This window comes from Pseudorasbora parva, chromosome 23 (genome assembly GCF_024679245.1).
Source record: "Pseudorasbora parva isolate DD20220531a chromosome 23, ASM2467924v1, whole genome shotgun sequence".
Taxonomy (NCBI): domain Eukaryota; kingdom Metazoa; phylum Chordata; class Actinopteri; order Cypriniformes; family Gobionidae; genus Pseudorasbora; species Pseudorasbora parva.
The window spans coordinates 34,512,778-34,533,012 of record NC_090194.1 but is presented as its reverse complement, the minus strand read 5'-3'; the positions used below and the strand labels follow the sequence as shown (position 1 = coordinate 34,533,012).

Below are 20,235 nucleotides of genomic sequence, written 5' to 3'. Positions count from 1 at the left end.
ACGACAGCTCAGAGGATCATGTGATCGAGTCGGTCCAGAGTCACGACAGCACAGAGCGGATCATGTGATCGAGTCGGTCCAGAGACACTATAGGCTTGTTCGACTTCACCTAGTGATGCGCAGACCGATCAGCGGCTGACTTGAAGCAGTGCATGCCGGTTAGAAATTTTGTCCGACTTGAGACAGCGCCGACGGCACGTGACTGTGACGTATGTCAACAAAGTACCGCGAGAGCGATTCGAGAGCAGCCGGCTGATGCAGCCGCTGCAGATTCTCAAGGGGGACTGCAGGTGAATGCAAGAGCTCTGATGACGACACAACTGATCCATGATTGGCCGATTCACCGCATGACAACGAACACGTGCGTTTCGTGTTTATTCTAAAACCTTACGTTATGCTAATGCTCACAAATCATTTGTTTATAACAGTAAAACCTCTTTTCATGTAGCCGCGATGTTATATCATCATGTTTATCAAACTAAAACTGATTAAAACCGTTGACAACACTTCATTGATAGTGTAGGTTTATATGTTGAACATTAATCTTGTCCAAATAGACGCTTTATTAAACAGTACATAAAGTATTGAATGAAAATGTCATTTGAAACATCTGTGTATTTGAGAAATATTGCATTTATTTAACTTCAGCTGTGATAAAGTTTGCAAACGCAGTGCAAGCGTCACCACGGGAAGCAGAAAGTGTCCGACTTCACGTCTCCGTTTGCAGCTCCTCCCCGACTGCACTCGGCTACTCTCGCCGATCGCATGCATCCAGCCGCAGCCGATGTCGAACACACCTGACAGCTCAGAGCGGATCATGTGATCGAGTCGGTCCAGAGTCACGACAGCTCAGAGCGGATCATGTGATCGAGTCGGTCCAGAGTCACGACAGCTCAGAGCGGATCATGTGATCGAGTCGGTCCAGAGTCACGACAGCTCAGAGCGGATCATGTGATCGAGTCGGTCCAGAGTCACGACAGCTCAGAGTGGATCATGTGATCGAGTCGGTCCAGAGACACGACAGCTCAGAGCGGATCATGTGATCGAGTCGGTCCAGAGACACGACAGCTCAGAGCGGATCATGTGATCGAGTCGGTCCAGAGACACGACAGCTCAGAGCGGATCATGTGATCGAGTCGGTCCAGAGACACGACAGCTCAGAGCGGATCATGTGATCGAGTCGGTCCAGAGACACGACAGCTCAGAGCGGATCATGTGATCGAGTCGGTCCAGAGACACGACAGCTCAGAGCGGATCATGTGATCGAGTCGGTCCAGAGTCACGACAGCTCAGAGCGGATCATGTGATCGAGTCGGTCCAGAGACATGACAGCTCAGAGCGGATCATGTGATCGAGTCGGTCCAGAGTCAAGACAGCTCAGAGCGGATCATGTGATCGAGTCGGTCCAGAGACACGACAGCTCAGAGCGGATCATGTGATCGAGTCGGTCCAGAGTCATGACAGCTCAGAGCGGATCATGTGATCGAGTCGGTCCAGAGTCACGACAGCTCAGATCGGTTGTGCAGACCAGAAAACATATTGGACCCAGTTTGAATACTGCACAGAATGATATTTTAAAGCAAATTGGAGATTAGGAGGAGAAACGGTTAGAGGTTAGGAGGAAACTGCAGCTTTACCGAGCGGCCCTGACCGAGCTGTGATATAAACTAAATGTCTTCCTGTTTCAGTGGAATTTTTCAACACATTAAAATAATGCTGTGCACTTCAATGCACTTCAGTTTAATTTGTTAAGCATCAACACAGCATACAGAAGTACATGCCTATAAAAAAATTATAGTGGCATTGAAAATAGTAAGTTATTGTTTCTGTAAAATAATAAAAATGACCAAGAGTAAAAAAATGTATAAAAACTCTTAAATCTTCACTCCATCTGCTCTATGATAGTGTGAGGTGTAAAAGTGCTGTTTCATTTGCATACTGAGCTGAATCTACGAACAGTAATAACTGTAAACCACCAGCTCAAACTCCACCCTGGTGAACAGTCAACAGTGACACCTTCATACAGCAGGGCTGCTTTATGTAGTACAAATCCTCAGCAAATCCTCCACAGTGATTCAGATAAAAGACATGAAACAAATATTCTGCTTACGTAACACACACCATTTTTGGATTCAATTACTCATCTTGAATAGTGACTTTCCACCAACAACATTGCAAATGCATTTCCATTCCCTAGTTTCTTTCTCTGAATCAGATGACGTACAATGAGGTGCAAACAAACTCTTTTGAAATCCTCAGAGGTGCATCAGAAGGTCTGTTTCTCCTGTGCGTGATGGAGGGGGGTGTGGTTTGCACAAGAGGATGGTCAGATGGCCCATCTGAGATGGGAGGAGCTGCAAGAGTTTGCCTGTGTTAATGTTCCTCTGCTCAGAGGAAGTCACCTCCTCTCTCCTCTCCTCATCAGTCCAGCTTCTAGAGGAATCCAAAACCACACGCCAGCTGTTAATCAGAGTGTTTACTGAAGGTAAGCCAACTCCATTTGTGTAATGCTTGCTCTGTTTGTCCTTCTCAAGTTTTACATTTGTCTTCCTGTTGCATCTGATAAAGTTTAACCACTGCAGCTGAAGCAACTGTCTTGTCTTACTGAACTTCCCCTTATTTAAGTGGTCTTTGTAAAACCACTCAAGAGCTGGTGGGAGACGTCAAACTTGCAGTCTGCTAACGCACACTCTTCAGGCAACTTTTTATTACCCTTGTTCTCCTAAAAGGGGTGTGTGAAAAAGGATTTCCAGGAAGGAATCCATATCTGCTGCTTTGGCAGAGGGGAACGTAAAGGAAAGGCAGAATGTGTGGAATGTTGAACGTAAAGTTAGTGTAAATATGTTTTGAGAGGCTTTCACAAGAGTTTCACGGTTATTTTGTGTGAAGCACACATTTCTGACCAGGTTTCATTGTGGGGGAAACAAAGAGAGGCAAGAATCTACAGTTTTTGTCATTTGATACTTGGTGGTCAAACAATGCAAACATGTCTTTTCTTGAAACTGAGCTCTTTTGTATGTTTTGTTGCAGATGAAACTTGTTTAAATGGAGTATCATTTGCATGTGTATAGTTGTAAACGCTTGACTTTCAGCCTACAGGCGAGGTCAATGCAGCTTGAATGTAGTGAATGAAGTTGCTACAACATGCCTCCATTCTTGCATTAGCTGTTTTGTGGGCAAATGCAAACTGTCATATGCACCAAAATAATGCATCTCAAAGCAGAGGTTGAGTTTATGATGCAAGCAGTTTACAACACGTGCCATCATGTAGCCTACTAAAGAGTTATTCAGAGTCGTTAAGGCTAAAAAACAGAGGTGAGTTCACTAAATAAAACAGAAGCAGAAACGTCAAATTCCTTCTCATTTTTGTGGTTTGGTGCTGGTGTAAACTCACACACGTAATTTGTCAGGCCACTGAAAAAAACTGAATACATGTGCACTTTTGTGTTGCTAGTCAAATGATGCATGTCTATAGTGACTTTCAAGTTGTTCATTTTTTGTACGCACATGCCTCTATTCTTGCATTCGCTGTTTTGTGGCAAATATAAATTGTCAAATGCACCAAAATAAAGGCACAATATACATCACATATTATTCAGGAAATGCACTCACTTTGAGGTGAGCGTGCCAACTAAAACATGCAAGAACACTTTTAAAAATGCTTTTTCTTTTCAGTCAACAGTTCTTAAAAGAGCCTTTTAATTTTAATAATGTAAACAACCTTTTCCGTTATAAAGAACCTTTTGTGGAACAGGATGTTAAAGGTGCTGTATGTAAGTTTTTCACTTTACTAGAGCATAAAAATACCATACTATGTTGAAAGATATGCTAAATTCACCTACTCGTTTCTCTGAAAAACAATCTGCAACCAGTTATTCTGCTTTAAAATGTGCCTTCCGTTTCTGAGAGTGTCTGTTTTTGTATTGGTCTGTGTGAAACCGCACATTGCCAATTTATTCAATAGTATTTCGACACCACAGGTTTTCCAGTTGGCAGAAAACACAATATATCGCAGCCATGGAAGCCAGTGAACAATCTTGGCCAGAGATCGCAGAGTCTACCTGACCTAAAAAGCCTCTGTATCCATCTAAAAATCTCTATGAACGAGAGCATATAAAAACACGGACAAATCAACTTATAGTGTGGCTTCCATTGTCAATTGCGCTTGCTCCTGTTGCATGTCCTCAAGCTGGCACCCCGCGTGAGTGTCGAGTCTGAATGTGTGTTCACAAAATTACATTTTGAGCGAACTTGCACGTGACATTCACTTCACAACAGACGCAAATTTGCGTCATGGGAAGGGCTTCTGCCCAGGCGGCTCCAACCTCATTGCAAAATGGCTGACACGGATTGTTTCAAAATATGGCGAATAAGCTCAATTTGCCAGCATTAGCTAGCTTGTAGTCTCAATACGTATAGCTCAAATTGAGTAAAGAGCATTTTTACAACTTACCAGATTTTCTGACCTCCTCACTCACTTTCTTCCAAGAAAGATTCTTTTTATTCCTGTTTCTATAAAGTATGAAGATATCCACATATGATTTTGTCCTCATTGCTGTCACTACTAGAGCAAACTCCTGATTGGTTAATGCAGCGTGAATATCCGCCAATGTTCAGATTTTTCAACTCTTCCAGACGCCCGAAATGCTCAATTTACGCGAATCACATCATTCACGTAGCCTCTTTTGCACGATTCGTGCTGCAGAATGTCTATTTGTGTCTTTGCATTGACTTGACATGTAAGTCACTCGTGTGTAACGCTTCATTCGCATCTGGTCCACCTTGAGGAGGAGGGGGCGTGGGAAGCTACAACCAGCAATATTTTGAATTTGGACTGCAGTACCTATTTTAACTACTAGCTGTCAATCCCACATACCGCTACTTTCTTCATGGAACCATCCATGCCAATAAGGAACCTTTTATTTTTAGAGGTGCATAAAGCGATTTCTGAGAAACATTGTTGAAAGTGGAACAGACGGAGCAGCACAACACACATGTAGCCAATCAGCAGTAGGGGGTGTGTCCACTCTTGATGGGGAAAGAAAGAGAGAGTGAATGAGATTTAAAGAAGGTTTGTAGAAAGAGAGATGGCTGAGGGATATTACAAAAGGGAAAAGATCAGGAATATCATTGGGGGGGAAATAAAGTTTATGATCATCAGGCAAGATCTTTAGAATTATATTGCTTGTATATATTTGTGTAATGTGCAGTATGTTCACTTTATTTTAAGGTGACTAAAGTTTCCTAAAATAAGTACTGAGTAATCTTAAGTAAATACATTTCTGCATTGCTTTCCACAGATGGGCGAACAAGACCCAAGCGACAGGCTGAGTGGGGACCAACCGAAAGAGGTGAAGGAAAATGGCACGGGAAGTTTCTCCCAGTTCTCCTCAAACGTACGCGCCATGGTGCGCATCCGCCAGAAGTACCTGGCCATGAAGAAGCGACGTCTGGAGATGGCAACACTGTCATCCCAGAGCTTTAGTTCTTCACGGTCCACCAGCCCAAAGGTTTTCACCTTTGAAAATCTTTATGATCCTATAACCAGCAACCCTGCTTTCCCAAGCAAGAAAAGGAAAAAGAGGAAGGGGCGGGTCTTGTATCCGAGCAGCAGTTTAAGAGCCGTACCCACAAAAGAGAGAAGCCGTGCAAAAAACTGCCTGTACTTGTTGTTTATCATCGTCTTTCTACAGATTTACAACGCCATCGAGAACTTGGATGACCACGTCCTCAAATATGATCTAGAAGGCCTGGAGAAGACCCTTAAAAGAGAAGTGTTTGGCCAACAGGAAGTAACAGAGCGCCTCCTGGGTCATTTGCATGATTATTTATCAACTTATGTACACAATAAACCTTTGGTGTTGTCACTTCATGGACCTACTGGAGTTGGGAAGAGCCACGTTGGGCGATTACTGGCTCAGCATTTCCGCTCAGTTGTTGGCGATGAGTTGGTGATGCAGTACTTTGTGCTGCACCATTGCCCGACAGACGACGATATCCCAAAATGCACCAAATCTCTGGACTCTCACATCTCTGAGATGGTCACACAAGCTGAGGAAGCGGAGAAGATACCGGTCTTCATCTTCGATGAAGTGGAGCACATGCCCAGGGAGTTGCTGGACACGTTGCGAGACCTGATTCGTCCCCAAAACAACAATGAATACTTAAACGCCATCTACATCCTCATCAGCAACCTGGGACAGGAAGATATCACCAAGTTTGTCCTGCACAACTCCAGCGTTGCTGTCTCAGGCCGTCCAAGCTTGAGTCAGGAACTGACACCTTGGTTGCATAGTTACCTTCAAAGACACCACATGCTATTTTTAGAAGCAGAGCTCCTACCGTTCATGCTTTTGGAGAAGAGCCACGTAATGGATTGTTTTATTGATGAGATGTCCAGGGAAGGATTCTACCCGGAACGATCACATGTAGAAAGACTTGCGGAAGAACTATCATACTATATAGTTGGCGAACAGGAGTTTTCTCACACCGGATGCAGGCAGGTTGTGGCAAAAGTAAATCTTCTCTGACACTAAATCTGCCGTGCAGATGGGCAACATGAGGAAAGTTATTGGTAGGACTCTGCCATGAGATTTCATTTCATTGTGTTCAACATTTTGTTCTTTGTGAATTTTTTTTTTTTTGTCAATACACTACTGGTCAAAAGTTTGGTCAGTTTAGATTTTTTTTATGGTTTTGAAAGAAGTCTCTTATGCTCACCAAGGCTGCATTTATTTGATTAAAAATGCAGTGAAAACTGTTAGATTGTAAAAAATAATTTATACCATGGTCTGTCTGAATACTCGATTCTGATTGGCTGGAAGGTGTGCAATGATCCCCTAGCTGTGCATTATAGGATTCGAATGCACAACATGGAGGCAAAAAAGGCCCATGGTTTTTTTTCCCTCAGTTACATCTCGTTAGATCCAGCATTTTGCGTAAGATCACATTTTTTTGAATGAATTAATGAATTATAGCATTTATTTGAATTATACTCACAGCTTTGATATTAATAGAGGCGGCGAACAGACACAGGTAGCCTACGCATTTCTCTCGATAATTAATTCAAATAAATGCTATAATTCATTCATTCAAATAAATGTAATCTTACCGCTCTACTTTATCTCTGATTCAAAGTGGGCAGATCTAACTAAAAAATATATTTTAAAATGTATTTTTTGAAGCTGATTTTTGTGCTGCTTCATATTTTTTGTGAAGCACACACACACACACACACACACACACACACACACACACACACACACACACACACACACAAAGATATTGTTAGGATTCCTTGATTAAAGTGCAAAAGAAAAGCATTTATTTAAACCTTTGAATCTTTTGTAACATTATAAATGTCTTTACGTTGCAATTTAATGCATCCTTGCTGAATAAAAGTATTAATTTCTTTAAAAAAAGTACTGACCCCAAACTTTTGAATGGTAGTGTATTTTTCCTCAAATATGTGAAGCAGGTCCAAGAAACTCTAAACTCTAAATAACCAAAAACAGTCCATTTTTCGTTGTTTATTGGAATTTCTCAATTTCCTCTGAAAAAATTTGGTACAAAGACCAAGATGATTGTAAAATTAGTGTGTGTGTCTATATGTTATATGTAACACAGAAAAAGCAGTTGGTATGTACAATGCATTGATATCTGTGCCCATAGAGCATATGATGATCAAATTTCTCTTTTGTATACAAGAAAAGTGGGTTGCTAACAGTATTTTCCCACAATACAGAGTTGCTTTATATTCTAACTATCAGTAAGTGTATAAGAAAGTGTTGCAAGCGCTAAAAATACACATGCTGTCTTGTCGGTTTCCTTTAAGTGTCGTCTATGCCTAAAGCTCTATAAGTGCGGCATCACTCTAATGCTTCATCTTGAGCATTCATTATCAAATAACCTCAACTACCATCATATAATTTCTGACCTTCACTCATCAATGTGATAAAACAAATGTAAGTGCTTAGCATGCACTCACATCAGAGAAACACTCCAAATGTTTCTACCATGCTTGCAAATCTACCGCAACTTGTGTATTTTGGTTTGATGTACGTGCTCTACGTAAATATACGACCTTCATTAAATAAATGAGCAACTTTTTCCCTTAGAAGGCCAGATATTACAGGAGGTTGAGAAGTCACTTGGCTCCAACAGACTTGCAAAAACCATCAACATGCCGCTAAGTGCTGTTAGTCATAGAGTGCTAGTGTGTGATGCTGGACGGTTGTGCGGGACGATGTGAGGACTGGGTCTCTTCTTTAGTGTCTTTTGCACTACGGCAGCTACGCTTCCAGCTCAAAACCCAGTCCAACCTTGTGTCCACCGGTGTTGAAGTTTTTTCCATCAATGAGAGCTGAGAGTGTGAGTTTCACCCCTTGACAATGAGAAAGAGAATGAGGCATTGAAATGTTAATAAACATCTTAAACGACTAAAACACTAGTGACAATGTGCTTGGAATGATAAACTTGTGATGCGTTTGCATACTATTTATGTAAAATTGCTATTTTTAAGTGTTTTTGACATATTTTTAGTAAAATTGTATGCAGTATTTTCACATGATCCCACTTTGTTGCATGTTTAATTCAGTGAAATATTTATGTGTGTGTGTGTATATGTATTTCAATTACATTTAATATCTACACTTCCAGCAGTATGATCAATTAATTAATCAAAAATGGAAGATGTTAAAAATAATTTCTGGCTCGATCTTCAAACTACAAATGAAATGCATTGCATTGGGGTATAAAGCAGACCCTGCAGCGCTCTGGTTGTATATTGAACATTTTGGCAAATGTCATTGAGTATTTGGTGCATATAAAAAATACACAAACTGTGTCCAGTTTACATACAGTACAAATGTAGAGGAGACCATAAACAATTATTATAACATGTTTACCCGGTCGAAGACTCTGAGTGTAACCAACTCCAATCAGGCTGGAATTGTTCACTTTGGCCTGTTAAAAGAAAATAATAAAAAATCATGGTTCGGTTGGTCATTCCAGGCTTTGACATTTTAATATACCTTCCATGTACTTCCGCTTTTTAATGTATTTACAGGCAGATTTAGGCAGAGGCGGACAGTAATGGAGTATTTTTACTTTCTACTCAAGTACATTTTTTAAGTATATACTTTCTCAGTGTTTTTCTTTGGAAAACTTTTACTTCACTACATTCCAAAGCATAATATATAACGTCATACTCTTTACTGCACTACATTTCATGAATAAAAGTTGTTGATTTTTTATCTTGTTGTCTCTTAATTACATTAAACACATAGTAGTTTCTTACTTGTACTCAAGTAAAATTTTAATTACTTTTACCTGTGTAAAAGTATACAGCACTACATGTTTTATTTAATTAAGTATTAAATGATATTCAACATGAAATGCAGTGCATTAAAAAGTACAATATTATGTTTTGGAATGTTGTGAAGTAAACGTTTTCCAAAGAAGAGCACCTATAAAGTACATATACTTGAAAAATAAAATTACATGAAAAGTAAAAATACTCCACTACTGTCTGCCTCTGGATTTAGGCCTGAAGCAATATATGAAAGTACATAGATGCAGATGCTTATAGTTTCATATGTTGTTGCATAATGTGCCAATGCAACACACGTGCGCATTTGCATTCTCCACACTGTTATATGAAATGGTACCACTCACTTGCAATTCATTGGCTAAGCGTTCATGTGTAAAGATTGTTGACTTACAGACAATGAGGCGTCTTTATCTAGCTGGTATTTTGCTGCAACTCCGAAGCGTGTGTTGTTGCTTCCGGTGGTCCAGGATAAAGTGACGGCTGTCTCCAGCTGATCGTTCACCTTCTGATAGACTGATCCACCGAACTCAGCTCCGTCATTACTGGTGACAAATGACACAGTTCATGCAACATATCTACATATACTATCGATCTATACACACATACACACACAGTCTCTATCCATCACACAACAGACTTGATGCTACAGTTCAGAAGTTTGGAATAATTCAGATTCTTTTATATTTTTGAAAGGAGTCTCTTATGGTAATCAAGGCTGCATTTATTTGATCAAAAATACAACAAAAATAGTGAAATATTATTACAATTTAAAATTGCTGTTTTCTATGTGAATATATTTTAAAGTGTAATTTATTCCTGTGATTAAAGATGGATTTATCATCATTACTCCAGTCTTCAGTGTCACATGATCCTTCACTAATCATTCTCATATGATGATTTGATGCTCAAGAAACATTTATGATTATCAATGATGAATATAGTTTTTACTGCTTAATTTTTTTGTGTGTGGAAACTGATGCACTACAAATCAAACGTTTGGGGTAAGCAAGAATTTTAAAGTATTATTTTTGTTCAGCAATAATGCATTAAATTGAATGAAATCACAGTAAAGACATTTATAATTTTACAAAATACTTTTGTTTTTACACTTTTTTAATAAATGCTCTTCTTTTGAACTTTATATTCATCAAAAAATCCTGAAAAAAATGCATCATGATTTCCACAAAAAGGGTTTTCCACATGGAAGATAATAATAAACATTATTAATGATTAATAATCAGTGGCACTAAAGAATGATGCTGAAAATGCAGGTTGGTCATCACAGTAATAAATGACATTTAAAATAATTGTAATGCCAAATTTAATATCAACTGTGCAATGCATTCCGTTAATTGTTTCGTCAGTGCGTGAAGAATAGAGCCGAGTATTATCAGCGTAACAGTGGAAACTAACGTCATGTTTCCTAATGATATCTCCCAAGGGTATCATGAACAGGGTAAAAAGCAACGGTCCTAGTACTGAGCCTTGCGGTACTCCATACTGAACTTGTGATCGGACTTCATCGTTTACTGCTACAAATAAACAGTATTTTGAGACCGCAATAAATGTTAGGAGTTTAATGCGTTAAGAGCACGCTCAAGTACTGGGGAGCTAAACCATTTAGTGCTTTGTAAGTAAAAGGCAAGACTTAAAAATGTATACAATGTTAAATAGGGAGTGTTGTAAGCCGACCGAGGGCCGCGAGAGAACGGGGCGAGGCTGGTGGCCTGAGAGATAATCAGGGCCGTTTGAAGGAATTTAGGGGCCCCAAGCAAAATGGACATGGAGGCTAATACATAATATAATATAATATAATATAATATAATATAATATAATATAATATAATATAATATAATATAATATAATATAATATAATATAATATAATATAATATAATATAATATAATATAATATAATATAAGTATCAGGTAAATGATTAAACATTTTTGTAAACCTTTAAGAAACCCTTTTTAAAACCTCTATAAATATTACATAAATAGATGACCAAATATTCCTAACACTTTGTTAAGGGTTACTAGTTGGTTTGTAAACTGTTTATGAACATTATCTGGATGGTTATTATAAAGTTGCAACAGATGACTATAATACCTGTTAAATAGTTAATAAACAGTACTAGTAAAACAGGGGTTGTCCTGATACTGTACTTCAAAATGTAACAGTGTAAAAATTGTCACACAGAATAAAGTAACTGTTCAAGATCCATTGGTAACTTATAAAAAATAATGTCATATTTGCATAAACTGTTACTACCGTATATCTCGACACTAGCACATTAAGATCTTCACATCTAAAAATCTTGTTCCTCTGCCTCTTTCTGGTTAAATAATGTTTATAATAATAGTTAATATAGCATGCTATATTAACTATTCCAGGTTATTTATGCAAACATATTCCCTTAGCTAACATATTAGCTAACCTAAACATATTTTTACATTTACATTTACATTTATGCATTTGGCAGACGCTTTTATCCAAAGCGACTTACATTGTATTCAAGGTACACATTTTACATTTTTGTCAAGTCTTGCTTTCCCTGGGAATCAAACCCATGACCTTGGCGTTGCTAGCGCCATGCTCTACTCATTGAGCTACAGGAAAGGCTTTTTGCTAGCCTACCTGTTGCACAATTACACTATTTTTGTACAAGACAAGTAGAGTGTAATTTATCACTTCCCACTATTTTTGGTAAGTTATTTATTTTTTATTTTCTGGATTCCTAATGCATAATTCCGCTTCATGATTGCCGCAGAGGTTTTGTATTTTGCCGGCGGCCAAGATCGCGTAGTTGGCTGGCTACTGTCAGCTACTGAGAGGGCCCCCTTGAGGGGGATTCCGATAACAGTGTCATTGCACTTTACTGCACTGACTATCAAAGGGGCGCTCACACAGTTTGTAGTTGCATTTAATTCTTAACCTGTCATTGTCTTGGGGCCCCAGGCCAGCTCGGGGCCCCAAGCAATTCCTTGGTTTGCTTGCCTTGTCACGACGGGCCTGGAGATAATGAGCGCCATCTGCACGCTGCACCGGTCTCGCCCCGTTCTCACCATCTCTCAATCTCGTCCTGCTTGCTACAGGGAGCCAGTGCAGTGTGGACAGAATCAGACTAATATGGTCATATTTCATGGCTCTAATAAGAACCAGTAAATATGACACCTTAACAGACATAAAATGCAATTAAAATGTCTGTCCAACATGAACAGGTCCCTTACATGACCACGAGATGCGTTTAGCCATTTAGCCATTGTTTAAATTCACCTGTTTTAAACGGCTAGCTGTTGCTCGCGATGAAGTCCCGTATGAACGCCGTTGTTGCCGGAAAAAAGACAAATAGTCCAGTTGGGAAGAGCGTCATTGCATTTTGAATCTGTTAAGAGCAAGTGGGGACCTCCCACAATCTCTCTTGAAGCCAATACGGAAGTAAAGTTAACTGCAATTCATCAACTGGCCACTAGAGGCAGGCTCCAGAAGGGAGCAGAATCTCATTGAGCCCCATGTTAAAATTCTCAACTTTACAGCAGAAAAAAAGATGTTTACAGCCTGGTACAAATTGTGGTTTTGGTCTATACGGCTTCATGACAACTGTGAGGGGGGTGAATTTTTTTATAACTCATTCGTTTACGTTATGTAAAGGGCATGGTTACTTGGAGTGACAGGTGGATGGCCATTTAACCGCCGCTTATAGTCATTGCGTCACCTAAGCCCCGCCCACATCCCGCCTTTTGGCCCATTTTCTATTATCCGGGAGTGACTCGCGATGAAACGCTCGCAAGATGGCGACGCCCAGCTCGTCCATACTTTAAGCTCCAGAACGGCTTATCGGAATCCTATGGGTGACGTCACGGACACTACGTCCATATTTTTTTACGGTCTATGGTCTTACCCCTACACAATAGCCGCTCTAAATGGTTCAGCTATTTCCGTAATATTGTCTGGCCCAACCAGATGTTTAGTAAACAACGCAGTATATTTGTACTTCATGTAAATGGCATCTAGCCTACTCCTGTAAAACACTTCTGAGAGAGGACCCACCCACATTTATTTTCCTTCCGACGCCAATGGTCGATGGTATCAAGTGTAGAACTAAAATTTAGTAATACTAATCGAGAGATACAACCACGATCAGATAAGAGCAAATCATTTGTAACTAATGAGAGCAGTCTCAGAACCGGAAACCCTCACAGATAGCATTTCTTTTTTTTCAAAAAACAAACACAGCTGTGAGGATACTGCCTTTTCTAGTATTTTTGACAGAAAAGTTAGATTCGAGATCGGTCTGTAACTGACTAATTCTTAAGGATGAAGTTACTAATGTATATGCATACATGCCAACTTTAAAAGCTCTGATCAGCTGTTTCTGGTGTTTTTCCCTGATTCTTATTTCTTACACGTTGGTGTGAAGCTGGAAGTCTCCGGTCTTGTATCCCAGAGCGAAGTTATTTTGCACCAGTTTGGACTTGGCCGTGTCAAACGCCATCTGGTAGCCCGCGAGCCAGCCTTCGTATCCCAAAACCGCTGAAGAGTGCACGACCGGACCCTCAAAATCAATGTCACAGCTCACGTTGACAAAGTCACGCTTGTAGGCGGACTTCAGCTTACCGCTCTTCTTACTGAAGAGAAAATAACACTGTCAAAGAAGAAAATCATCAAACCGGCCTTGATGCATCAGACACTAACAACTCACCTTGTGTTTGGGACAAAAGACGTATCCAGGGCCACTTTCAACCCCTGCACAAGCTGAGGAGACAACACAACAAAAGATACAAGATTCATAAGACCTGTATTCAATGTGGTGTGAAATATGATTTCACCAAGTGCAAACATGTTCCAGGACCAACATCTTTGTTTATTCCATGATGAAGGGGATTTGGCTAAAAGACATGAACTGCAGAAGGACATTAAACTAGTAGTTAGGAAACCAAAAATAAAACTTGAGAAAACAAAAAGTCAGAATAACAGGATCTAAGGGGCGTGGGAACAAGAAAGTTGAATTATCTGGGTATGGCAGAGGAGTTAAACAGGTTATGCACCTAGATCAAAAATAAGTTATGTTTGTGCTAAAGCTTTTTAATATGAGAAAAAATTCCTGTTCCAGATCATCTTGGAGGGCACTTACTTAAAGGTGCCCTAGAATGAGTTGAAACAATATGTTAAATTGTTTTCTGATATCTTCATAGAGAAGGTATGTGGCTTATTTAAGGGCAAAAATTGTCCAGATACAGTTCTACAGGTCCATTTACAACCCTAGAAATTGTCCCTAGGATGTATTGCTCTGTTTTTGCCTTTTTTGGAAGAGTCATGAATATTAATGTTGAGCTCTGCTCTGATTGGCCTTTTGCAGTTCAGTTGTTCAACGAAACGACTCATGAGTCCTGACCATCCTGACAGAACACAGACCGACTGAATGACACTTTTAGCAGAACATCTCAAATGGAGATTGATAAGATGCAGCCTACTTGTTTATTGGTGTTTTCAGATCATCCATGCGAGAGAGAGAGAGAGAGAGAGAGAGAGAGAGAGAGAGAGAGAGAGAGAGAGAGAGAGAGAGAGAGAGAGAGAGAGAGAGAGAGAGAGAGAGAGAGAGAGAGAGAGAGAGCATATGGTTGCCAGATTGCAAATGTTTAGGTAAAACACTGGATAGTATACATGTTCTTTTCACAGAAAAGCTCTGATTGGGGGATTTAAATTACTGAAAGCTGGCAACCGCAAGCACGACCGCTCTTCTTTCCCCCCGACGAAACCAAAACCAGTATACTATCCGGTGTTCTGGTTATATATGGTACTCAGAGTTTCCTATTGTTAATGTACTAGCATCTTGCATTATTTAGACAATGCTCTCTCTACATTTGTGTCCATGAGAGCTGCCATTTTTGCTATCCTTGAGTGACGCTTGTTTACCTGCAGTCCCGATGATTCGGCTCCGTCAGTTTCGCCTGACAATGAACACGTTTGGACATATGCAAATGTTGGGGGCGTACATATAAATGTTTCCTAATTATTGCATCACGCTTGGCGTTATGTTGAGAATCACTTTTTTTCCGTGGTGTTTTTGATTTACGAGATTTACATAAGAAGTAGGAGACAATGGTGTTTGAGACTCACAGTATGTGATGTCCATGCACTGAACTCTTATTATTTTACCATGGCAAGGTTAATTCAATTTTTCATTCTAGGGCACCTTTAAGGCATTGATTAGCTGTTTCAGGTGAGTTTGATTGGGGTTGGAGCTGAACTCTGCAGGACAGTGCCCCTCCAGGTTCGAGATTGGGGACCCCTGCTCTAGAGAGTCCCTAACAGTGGAAACAAGCCACTGTGGTGCCAGTGCCGAACACTACACATGCTGAAACATTAAATTACTTTAGTATAAAATAAATTGTATAAAAGCTTTTTAGTCCCTCTTCAGTTTGCTTCTAGAACAAATCGAGGTATTGAAAATGCAACAGCAACTTTACTGAATATGAATAAAATTTGATTTCTCAGTTCATGGCCCCTTTAATTCCTTACAATCCCATATTTTAGCAGATAAGTTGACCAATTTTGCCCTTAATCTTAATGTAGTTGGTTAGGTTTTGGACTTTTTATCTGAACGAACTCAAGAGAGTGAGAGTAAATGCTAGTCTTTTCATCTACAGGTTCTCACCAAGGCTCTGTTATTTCCATCATTATGTATATTTTTATACACATGACTGTACAAGTAATTACAATAACAGGTACTTTTGCAGACAAAACAGTCATTGTGAGTCTTCTAGAAAACAATGAAACATGCCCAGTTGATGATTTTGTAAAATAGTGTGATGATGCCTGTTTGCAGCTTAACATATCGACATGATTATTGATTTTAGAACAGAGGCTCATTTATCCCGGTTTACACCTATTAAGGATTAAGAGCGAGGTGGTGGAGTATGTGGAAAGTTATAAATACCTGGTGACAATTATTGACAATAAAGTGCATTTTGATGTAAGCACAGAAGCCTTGTGTGGGAATCGAACCCATGACCTTGCTAGCAACACCAAGATCATGGGTTTGATTCCCAGGGAAAGCAAGAACTGACAAAAATGTAAAAATGTGTACAGTAAAAATGTAAGGCGCTTTGGATAAAAGCGTCTGCCAAATGCATACATGTAAATGTAAAATGGAACTACAGCGCCTACACTGTTTAAATTTGCTGTGAAATCAAAATAGAGTTTTTTTTGGCTTTTAATATGAATATTTTAGTAAACTAGTGTGCTCCAAAACAATGACAAGAGACAGAGACACGATAGCACAGAGCGGATCATGTGATCGACCAGAGAATGTATCGGACCTGTCTGAATTCTGCACAGAATGGCATTTTAAAGCGATATGGGGGAGATCAGGAGGAAAAAACGGTGAGAGATTAGGAGGAAACTGTAGCTTTACTGAGCTCAACGACTCTGGCTGAGCTGTGATATAAACTAAACGATATTGGCTATTTTAAAAAGGGGGAGGAGCTGTTTGGTGTGTCCCGCCCTGTCTTCCTGTTTCAGTGGAAATTACTCATCTCAAACGTGAAGTTTAGGCTTACAGCCAGGTTTAAGTGTTCTACATCAGTGTTATTCACCTATTATTTCCCTCAGATACGTGATAGGGTTAGGGCTACACTTTCAGAAAGGAATGTTGTTCCTGGATCAACAATACATTTAGGATTCAAAAGTCTTGGCAAAATCACAGTGACCATTTTAATGCATACTCTGCAAATGAACCATTTTAATCATATCCTATGCATCTCAAAGGGGTCAAAGGTCATGACGAGAGTTTGCTCTACTGACCTGATCTTCCACAGAGACTTCTGTAGAGAGCATGTTGTCTGTGTTCCACTTCTGGTTCAAACTCAGCCCCAGATCCTTCATTTTATACTTGGTTTCCAAGCTCCCGCCGGCTTTTCCCGTGTCTGTGTTGGTGGATCCAGATGTGTTGAACTCCTGCAGTTGATTTTTATGAACAGGAAAAAACATTAAGGCTTGTATCTGTGACCATATGAATATTAGCTATAAGTAGTTTTTTTTACTTGTACAGGTTACTTGTTAAGACGGATGCCCATTTTTGTGCTGTACAATATTTTTGTGGTGTACATTATATTATGTTGATGCCTAAAGTATGTAATTTCTGTTATTTTTGCTGAAAACAGAAAATTATATAGATGGATAATTTTGGAAATGATTTGTCTAGCCAAATTATAATTTTTATTTCTGATATAATTATCAATTAACATCATCTGTAGTGATAGACTGATATGTATCAGAAAGAGCTAATATTTTAATGTTAATTTGTTGTTATTTTAGTATTATTTATATACTATTACAATATTTAATAATATTTTAAATGAACATATTTTAATATTTTTTATTCATGTTTAGCTTAAAACATTTACATTTAGGTTTCAGCAAAGGTTTTTACATTTTAAGTTTATATGATATTCATATTTTTTCATTTTAATATTATTCAAACATTACTTTTTACATTACATTATTTTTTCATTTCTGTTTAGCATTCTTTCTTTTTTTACACTTAAATTTCAGTTTTAGCAATCTTAGTATTTCAATTCAAACCTATTTCTAATATTCGTTTTATGTTTATTTGACATTTTAATTTAATTTAATTTAACCTTGTATCAACTACAAAAGCAATTTTTAATTTTAATTTTTAGTAGTTATCAATAACAGACAACCCTGTAATTATAAGCTAATAGTATCGGTCAGAAAGTCAACATTGGTGCATTGTTAAAACACATCAAATGAAGAATAAATGCGGTGGACTTTGATGCTGAACCATGTGAGCAGGTGGCTCAGGACATTACCGGATGGCAGATGGCGAGTGATGTGACAGAAATAGGTTTATTTCGAATGTGACCTAGAAACACAGGGCTGATGGGATGCGACTCGATGTTGGTTGTGTAGTGAGAAATTGATGATTCAAAAAACGAATGACGTAAAAATAGTCACAGATAACTGACATCAAGATAAACGTTCTGTATGGTAAATGATGTGTGATGGAGCCCACATTAGTGAAACTTGCCACATCACTCAAACGTCCCTACAATAATCTTACCATCTAAATGCATTTCCCAAAATGGTGCATCAAAGACATAAAAATACTTAATTTGCATTTCATGTTTTATGCAAACTGTTTTCAGGTGAATCTCGAAGAGGTAAACTCACCACTCCATTTTGAGATTTAGTCTTGAGGTCCAATTTAACAATCCCAAAACCTGCAAACAGAACAAACTATCGAATGCTGTTCGTCTTGCAAAGCAAAAGCATCTTTTTGCGGGACGGAGTGATTTTTCTTACCATAGCCCTTGCTGAAGATGTCCTTGGCTGATTTTCCCAGGTCTGAGTACGCAGGAGGAACCGCCATTATATCTGATATATAAAAGCAGAGGGAAAATATCAGTGGATCTGAACAAAATATTAATGTAGAGTTTTCACGGTATCATCGCGTCATCTGGAAACTGCACTAATATGAAAAACAGGGGATCAGACCGCAGATAGAGCAAACCCACAAAACTGCATAATCAGTAACCAAACCCACAGTGAGAATGCAGTTAGTAGTAGTTGCTCATTTTCCAGCCTTGTAAAAGCAACTCATGAACATAGTAAAACTGAATTGTATTCTGACACCTTTAGTTTGCATCTATTTTTACATGATTATGAGTGAGGGTTTTGTTTAATGTATTTAGGACACTAAACATGTCACCTTAAAAGCCTGTCTATGTAGGACAGACATATTTAGTGACATGCATGCTGTGAACCAACAGAAACGCCTCTATTGGTATAGTAACATATTTGCATTACTGATACTTAATAAAACAGCTCAGGCTGTTTATACATGAGGGGGCGTGGCCTCAAGCCTGATAATCTAATCAAGCTTATGCAGAAAGCCTAACGTGTTGCTCAGAGGGCAAAACGCCACATTTAATCATAATAAAGGAAATTTAACAGCAAAAAATAAAATAAAAAATGACAACGCTGACTATAAAAAAGTGTGAATTAAGGTTAGATTGTGTAAAGGAGATGGTGTCTGTTTCTCATTAAGTCACACATGCTGCTATAACAACATTGCAAACAAATAACTGGGTCAATAATATTTAAAACTGCATGATTTAAAGTTGCAATCTAGTGAAAACCGGATGATAAATTCATACCGAGGATGTTGTTGTTGCTGCTGTTGAGACAGAAATAAAATAATGACGCTAAATGAAAGCAGAAGCTTTTGAGTGTGCTGTGTTTCAGTTTTGACACTTACAGCTACAGGACAAAGTGAAGGAGACAAACTGCGCATGCGCACTGGCGTCACGGAAAAGATTTCCAAATAAAAGTCCCCAGTACATAATAAAATAAAATAAAATAAAATAAAATAAAATAAAATAAAATAAAATAAAATAAAATAAAATAAAATAAAATAAAATAAAATAAAATAAAATAAAATAAAATAAAATAAAAAGGGGCCAAATGAAGGGCCGTAAACAACACACACACACTTACCAGCAGATGTCATCCCCTTCACAAAATAATATAAAATAAAAAGGGCCAAATAAAATAAAAAAGGGCCAAATAATAAATAAATAAATAAATAAATAAAGGGCCATAAACAAAACTGCTCCATTATTATTCAAAAACACACATTTACCAGCAAATGTCATCCCCTTCACATAATGCTTCACGTAATAATAATAATAGCCTAATAATATATATATATATATATATATATATATATATATATATATATATATATATATATATATATATATATATATATATATATATATATATATATATATAACAAATAAAATGTAAGTAAAACAATTAAAATAGTTCTAATTTACTTCAGATCATCAAAGTTTTAAAATTTTAATATTTGATTTGTAT

The 20,235-nt window shown here is 38.4% G+C and overlaps 2 protein-coding genes across 2 annotated transcripts; one reads left to right on the top strand and one right to left on the bottom strand.

The window, feature by feature from the left end:
- Positions 1-2,312: 2,312 nt before the first annotated feature.
- Positions 2,313-7,230, top strand: tor4aa (torsin family 4, member Aa). Its single transcript, XM_067433319.1, has 2 exons — positions 2,313-2,485; positions 5,301-7,230. The coding sequence occupies exon 2, from the start codon at positions 5,301-5,303 to the stop codon at positions 6,528-6,530; it is 1,230 nt and encodes a 409-aa protein (XP_067289420.1). The 5' UTR covers positions 2,313-2,485; the 3' UTR covers positions 6,531-7,230.
- A 284-nt stretch (positions 7,231-7,514) lies between these two features.
- zgc:56235 (Voltage-dependent anion-selective channel protein 2-like) lies at positions 7,515-19,646 on the bottom strand. Its single transcript, XM_067433320.1, has 9 exons — positions 19,512-19,646; positions 18,658-18,729; positions 18,526-18,575; positions 17,137-17,289; positions 14,033-14,085; positions 13,737-13,958; positions 9,723-9,873; positions 8,907-8,964; positions 7,515-8,383 (listed from the first exon to the last, which is right to left on the bottom strand). Exons 2-9 carry the CDS (start codon positions 18,722-18,724, stop codon positions 8,292-8,294), a joined length of 846 nt encoding a protein of 281 aa, XP_067289421.1. The 5' UTR covers positions 18,725-18,729; positions 19,512-19,646; the 3' UTR covers positions 7,515-8,291.
- Between the last annotated feature and the right edge of the window lie 589 nt (positions 19,647-20,235).

Excerpts from the sequence above, each read along its gene's own strand:
- zgc:56235 (XM_067433320.1), bottom strand. The coding sequence starts at position 18,724 with ATGGCGGTTCCTCCTGCGTACTCAGACCTGGGAAAATCAGCCAAGGAC. Across the intron at positions 17,290-18,525 it reads CTAAATCTCAAAATGGAGTG|GAGTTCAACACATCTGGATC; the intron begins GTGAGTTTACCT and ends AATCAACTGCAG. Across the intron at positions 8,965-9,722 it reads ATAAAGACGCCTCATTGTCT|GCCAAAGTGAACAATTCCAG; the intron begins GTAAGTCAACAA and ends TTCTTTTAACAG.
- tor4aa (XM_067433319.1), top strand. The coding sequence starts at position 5,301 with ATGGGCGAACAAGACCCAAGCGACAGGCTGAGTGGGGACCAACCGAAA.